Source organism: Aotus nancymaae, unplaced genomic scaffold (assembly GCF_030222135.1).
Source record: "Aotus nancymaae isolate 86718 unplaced genomic scaffold, 86718_ANA_hifiasm-v0.15.2.pri h1tg000059l, whole genome shotgun sequence".
Lineage (NCBI taxonomy): Eukaryota > Metazoa > Chordata > Mammalia > Primates > Aotidae > Aotus > Aotus nancymaae.
This window is the reverse complement of record NW_026988473.1, coordinates 53,562,499-53,569,110: the sequence shown is the minus strand read 5'-3', so window position 1 is coordinate 53,569,110 and position 6,612 is coordinate 53,562,499. Positions and strand designations below refer to the sequence as shown.

Sequence of the window (6,612 nt, the reverse complement as noted above, 5' to 3'; positions counted from 1 at the left end):
CTTTTTTTTTTTTTTTTTGAGATGGATTTTCGCTCTTGTTACCCAGGTTGGAGTGCAATGGCGCGATCTCGGCTCACCGCAACCTCCGCCTCCTGGGTTCAGGCAATTCTGCCTCAGCCTCCTGAGTAGCTGGGATTACAGGCACGCGCCACCATGCCCAGCTAATTTTTTTGTATTTTTAGTAGAGACGGGGTTTCACCATGTTGACCAGGATGGTCTCGATCTCTTGACCTCGTGATCCACCCCCCTCGGTCTCCCAGTCTGTTTTCTTTTCTTCAGAGCTCATAATCAGAATGCCCTTGTGGTTCATGTGTTTACTTGTTTTTATCTGGCTTACATTTTATTTATTATCTGTCTCTTCCTACTGGAATTTAACTTTATACAGGTATGGATCTTGTCTTTCTTATGTGTAACTGTATCCTCAGATTTTATTTACTTTTTTTTATTTTTATTTTTTGAGACAGAGTGTTGCCCTGTTGCCCAGGCTGGAATGCATCTGCTCACTGCAGCCTCTGCATCCCAGGCTTAAGTGATTCTTGTGCCTCAGCTTGCCAAGTAGCTAATGTAGTGTGCACCACCACACCTGGCTAACTTTTTGTGTATTTTCAGTACAGATGGGGTTTCACCGTGTTGGCCAGGCTGGTCTCAAATTCCTGGACTCAAGCCATCTGCCCGCCTAAGCCTCCCAAAATGCTGGGATTACAGGTGTGAGCCACCACGCATGGCAGTATCCTCAGATTTTAAAATAGTACCTGGATGACCCTAAGAGTTCAATAAATATTTGTTGAATGAGTGGACAAATGAACTATATACCTGAAGCTATGGAGCAAAAACTATACTCCAGCACTGTGCTGGGCACTTGATTTATGTCACTTAATCTTTGCAACAGCCCAAATAGGGAGTTATAATTATCTCATCTTATAGATAAGGGAACGGAGAACCCAATCTACCCACCACTGAGCTCTACTGCCCCTTACCATTCCTGTTTTCATTCACTATTTACCATTTCCAAGAACAATTCCATATATATATCCCACTTTTCCTCCTTCAGGTTGGGTCATGCCCCTTCCCCATTTGCTCTCAAAATAACTTACATGTAACTATCATTCATTACAATTGGTGTTGGTATCTTTCTCTAAATCCTGAGCTCCCTAAAGGTGTTCATGAGACCTAGCATAAGACCTGGAACAAAGTAGGTATTGAAAATGTTATTATATAATAGTGACTGAATGAAGGAGTAGGTGACCGTGCTCCTCATCCTTAACCACCCCAGTCCCACTTCTAGTTTTTGGTGTTTTTTTCCCTTCTTCTTTTTTTTTTTTTTTTAACAGGGTCTCGCTGTGTCACCCAGGCTGGGGTGTAGTGGCATGATCTCGGCTCATTGCAACCTCTGCCTCCCGGGCTCAAGTGATCCTCCCACCCTCCAAGTAGCTGGGACTACAGGCACAAGTCACCACATCCAGCTAATTTTTGTATGTTTGGTATAGATTGGGTTTCATCATTTTGCCAAGGCTGGATTCGAACTCCAGAGGCCTAGTGATCCACCTACCTCAGCCTCCCAAAGTGCTAAAATTACAGCTGTGAGCTACTGTGCTCAGTCCCTTCTGTGACATTCTTGCTTTACTGTTGCAAGGAACTCTCCTCAGCCCCTTGAGAAGGTCTACTGTGTGCCAGATATAGTAATTCGTGTGGGAAATACAGAAATGAATGAAACTGTCCCTACTGCAAGAAAGCCACAGTCTAGTAGAGTAGAGTGCGGGTGTAACCATAAACCCTCACAATCAATGCAGTTAGCAATAGAGGTGTGCAAGTGGTCCTTTGAGAGAAGGAAGAGAAACACCTGGCCCTGAAACAGGTGCGCTTTCCTGAGTTTGGCAGGACAGCAGGGATAAGAGTGAGAGCACAGAGCTCAGGGTGACTCAGTGGTAGCACAAGGGGAAGTGGTGAGAGATGAGGCTACAAAAATAGGCAGGGACCAGATCACAAAGGGTCTTGAAAATAATTACAAAGAGCTTGGTCTTTAATCTGAAGATACTGGGGAGACACTGAAATATTTGAATCAGGACAATGATGTGATGAGACTGGCAGTTCAAACACTGGTCAAGTGAAAAGCCTGAAATAACGCAGCAGCTGTATTAGGAAAGCGGACAGATTGAAGAGGTAAAATCAATAGAAAAGCTGTTTCCATGTGGGAGGGGGATGACAGAGAGTCCTGGAGCCAACAAGGCCTCCCAAGTTTCTCTGTGGATGATGGTACCATTCATTGCTAAAGAAAACACAAGAGGGAGAAATATTCTGAACCATACCTAGCAGGACCTGCCACATAGGTGTTCAACAAATAGCTGTTGAATGAAATGGAATTTAAAAAGTAGAAGATACTTGCTACTTTTGAAGTATTTTTCAACTGCAGCTCAAGACAGTGGTATGGGGTGTATGGTAGGGGTGACCTAGGCAGGGATGTCAACCAAAAAGTACCTAAAGTGAAAAGAGGGCCAAGAAAGAAATCCTGGAAAACCCAACTTCTAAGAGGTGCTAAAAGAAGGAAAGACTAAGAGGAAAACCATTAGTTGACACTGAGTAAGCACCTCCAGCAAGGACTGTACTGGATGCTAAAAAAAAAAAAAAAAAATGGCAACTGTGTGTTCCCGTGAGGAAAGTGTTTAAGGAGCAAGTGGTCACAAGGATATTTCTATGTGCCACTGGAGTCTAAAACCCAGGACTCCGTGGAACTGGAGAAATCATACAATGACATTTGTCTCATTCCTTGATCTGCCTTCCCACATCCAATCCCTTTCCCCATCCCTTCTCATGGAGTCTGGATCGGGTGAAATTACTTTTATTGATGGTGAGCGCAAGCAGGTGTGCGGGGCTGCACCTCTTTCAGAGGACACAGGACTGGGCTTAAGGAAGGGAGGGCCAGAGCGACCGCCTCCGCGGATGCAGGATTCTCTCCTTATTAGGGCGCGAGTGCTACATTCTGAAAGGATTTATTTTGGGACAAGGCACAAGCCACAAGGGAGGTGGGCAACACCAGCCCTCAGGCTGCACTCTCTATTTGGAGCAGAGCTTCTCTGGCAGCCCCAGGTCTCCCGGGATCTTCCTCAGTGTCCTGCGGAGGCTCCGGCTGCAGCGTGGGCTCCAGTGCAGGCTGGGCTTCCGGCTGGGCTTCAGCACTCCGGCCAGGCCCAAGGCGAGGCGGCTTGACCGGCGTGGACGGTGGCGCCGCAGGGCCTTTCCGGCCTGAAAGGGCCCTTCGGAGGCTCTGTACCTTCTGCAATCCGGTGCGCCGCAGCCGCTGGGCCCTGGACTCCACCGGCTCCTCGTCCGAGCTCTCTCCAACTTCGGCCTCAGGCTGCTCCGGACCCAGCTCGGACTGGTCCGCCGGGTCCAAGGGCTCTGGTGCCTTCTGGAAAGCGGTGGCTGGGATTTCACCCTCCTCCTGCATGTGACGGACACAGCACTGATCCTGGCAGTCCCTTACCCCCAGCAGCCCGAAACTCACTCCTTAATTACACAAGGGAAACCTTTTACCTCCGCAGAGTGGGGGTGGGAGGAGGCAGAAGTGGGAAGGGAAGGGGAGGGAAAGCTGCGTGCCAACTGCAAAACTTTGTAAAGTAGGTGAGGCCCGGAGAGGGGCGAGAGGAGGATGGTGCCCACAGTCACGGAATGCCCTTCCAACCACCATTATTTTGGGGATGGGCTGGGACTTAGAACAAATTCTGCGGACGTGGCCAGAGCGAGAGCAGGGCGGGCTTGGATTGGCCAGGCGGGGCTCAGGCGTGAGAGGGAGGGATGGGGCTGGGTTTTGGGAAGCGGGTGCGGCTCTGGGAGTGCGTTCCACAGCAACAGCGGCGGGAGGGGTTAGGAATGTGGGTGTGGAAGGTAGATGGAAGCGGGGAGCCCCCAGCTGGTGGCCCAAAGGCAGGAAAAGGCCCCGGATTGGGGACCGTTTCAGGTCACTGACCTTGAAGAGCAGAACGTGGAGCTTCCCGCGCGCCACCAGCAGCCCGTGGTTGGCCTCCAGCCGCTGCACCTGGGCTGCGCGGCGTACCGCGCGCTCTTGGGCTGCGTTGGCATGCGAGCTCACGCGCTCCGCCTTGGCCAGCAGCTGCGCCAAGGTGTTGCTAGTGGTGTCGTGGCTGCGACTGAGAGCGCCCAGGCCGCTCTGGATGCGGCGCACGGACCCCGCCAGGCCTCCCTGCCTTCGAGCCAGGCCTCCCTGCCGCTCCCGCAGCGTCTCCAGCATGGAGGCCAGCTTCTCCAGCAGGGTCACCACCGTCACGGCGTGCACGGGACCCCCAGCCGGCGCCTCGGACACAGGCCCCGGCTCCAACGCACTCTCCCCCATGATCCCTGACCGCTCTGCTCTGCCTGCCTGCAACCAAAGGCTGCACTAAGGGCTGGGGCCGCCTTCCCCTGACTCCTCCCCAACTCCAGCTGTGACTCAGGCGGGCGGAGTTGGCCTTCTGGGGCGGCGGGAGGGCGCGGGGGCGTGGGGCTGTTGGCAGCGGGGGTCTTCTGGAAGAGCTTCCCCTTCCGCTTCGCCGCTCCGGAGACCCGCTGGGAAGCAGGTTGGACCCAGATCGGTTCCCTGCAAACCCTCTCATTCTGAGTTTGAGTTACTCTCCTCCGCTCCAATTCCCTGGTGTGCCTGTTTCTGGGACGTCTCTCCACCGCAGAGGGAGAGACACGGACATTTTTATTTCATGCATCTTAGTGCGCACAGAAACTATGCTGGCATGGCATAGAGATAACCAGAGAGGCCTCTGTTATCCGCCCACTCTCGGTCTCCCACACCGCTGAAGACTGTATTTTAGTGGCCCCCGGGCCGGACACAGGCGACAGGGAAGCCCTGGAACGTTCTGCTTACAGACCGCGAACTGTCAAGGCCCAAGGCCCCGCTTTGTGACTGGACAGGCTGCGCATTGTGGGCTGGCAGGCGGGGCATCCTCTGGTATTTTCCTAACAGACATCACCAGTGTTTAGCCGCAGGCTTCGTTTCCTGCTTCTCTATTTCGTCCTCTTGGGTAGCATTACCCTGTTTTCTTTCTCTAGTTCTCTGCCCTCTCTTTCTTTGGGTTTCACGGGCAAATCTCAGCCGCCCCTGGCTTCAGCACCCAAGCTTGGAGGACAGGCAGGACACCTCTTCCTTTAAAACCCTTAAAAAGGTTAGAGTAGGCATTGGTCTTTGCTTTGACGGAGGTTAGTTGAGCTCCTGCCTGATTTTCTTTTTTTCTTTTTTTTTTTTGAGACGGAGTCTTACTCTGTCACCCAGGCTGCAGTGCAGTGCAGTGGCAGGATCTTGGCTCACTGCAACCTCCGCCTCCCAGGTTCAAGTGATTCTCCAGCCTCAGCCTCCCGAGTAGCTGGGATGACAGGCGCCCGCCACTACACCCGGCTAATTTTTTTGTACTTTTAGTAGAGACAGGGTTTCACCATATTGTTTCTTGTGGTCTGTGGAACTGCGGAGAGTAAAGATTTGAATTGCTGCTACAGAGGGAAAGAGTAGATGGAGGCTCTAGTTAATGATATGGATTGTGAATTTGTAGTGTCAGTAGTTCGAAAAATCCCATGCCTTACATGCCTTAGCTGGGCGCGGTGGCTAACGCCTGTAATTCCAGCACTTTGGGAGGCCAAGTGGCGAGGATCACGTGAGGCAAACAGTTCGAAATTAGCCTGGGCAACATGGCACAACCCTATCTCTACTAAAAATACAAAAATTGGCGGGGTGTTGTGGCACGTGCCTGTAATCTCAGCCACTCAGGAGGGCTGAGGCAGGAGAATTGCTTGAACAAGAGAGGCAGAGGTACAGTGAGCCGAGATTGCGCCACTGCACTACAACCTGGAGGACAGAGCAAGACTTCATCTCAAAGAAGAAAAAAAAGAAGGAAGAAGAAAAAAAGAAAAAGAAAAACAAAATCCCATGCCTTGTTTTTAGCAATACTTGGCAAATCATTTCACAAATCCAAGTAATCTATTAATCCTGATGATCTCGCTCCCTCTTCCTCTTGTCACGGAACCTGTGAGGGCCATTTGATATCAACTGTGGAAGAAACTTGTGTCACTCAGAAAATAGTTACATGGGCCTGAAGTGCCACAAACAGTGGGCAGCTAATGCCAGAAATCTGGTGATGCTAAGTTCATGGCTCGCTTCTACAAATACAAAGTCATAAGCCTGACCCCTTTCCTTAATACAAGAGAAAATAAGCTCTCTGGTGGGAATCACCATCTCTTCCAGTGAAACAACGTTTACCCAGAGAGATCCATCAGGGATGTACCAGTTAAAATGCTTTCAGACTGAGGGAACAATAGCTGAATTCAAACAGTACTTAGTAACAGGAAACCCAATTCAAACATAATTGAAAAAGACCGTTGTTAGAGTGGTGATTAAGTGTGAGTCATTCGCAGCTCCAAATCTGGTTCTCTACAGTTCTCTCAACTGCTCAACTATGAGCCCCATCCCCCACCTCTCACACTCCCCACATCCCCCACCTCTCACACTCTCCACATCCCCCACACACCCCCTACCTCTGTGTCTCCACCCACATACACACAGGTGTCAGCTTCATTCCAGTTCATTCCAGGCCTCACAACTCTGCACAAGATCTAAAA

General features: G+C 50.9%; 1 protein-coding gene across 1 annotated transcript; it reads right to left on the bottom strand.

Annotated features, from left to right (window-relative positions):
- Positions 1 to 2,820: 2,820 nt before the first annotated feature.
- Positions 2,821 to 4,403, bottom strand: CAVIN3 (caveolae associated protein 3). Its single transcript, XM_012456783.1, has 2 exons — positions 3,965 to 4,403; positions 2,821 to 3,439 (listed from the first exon to the last, which is right to left on the bottom strand). Exons 1-2 carry the CDS (start codon positions 4,346 to 4,348, stop codon positions 3,038 to 3,040), a joined length of 786 nt encoding a protein of 261 aa, XP_012312206.1. The 5' UTR covers positions 4,349 to 4,403; the 3' UTR covers positions 2,821 to 3,037.
- Between the last annotated feature and the right edge of the window lie 2,209 nt (positions 4,404 to 6,612).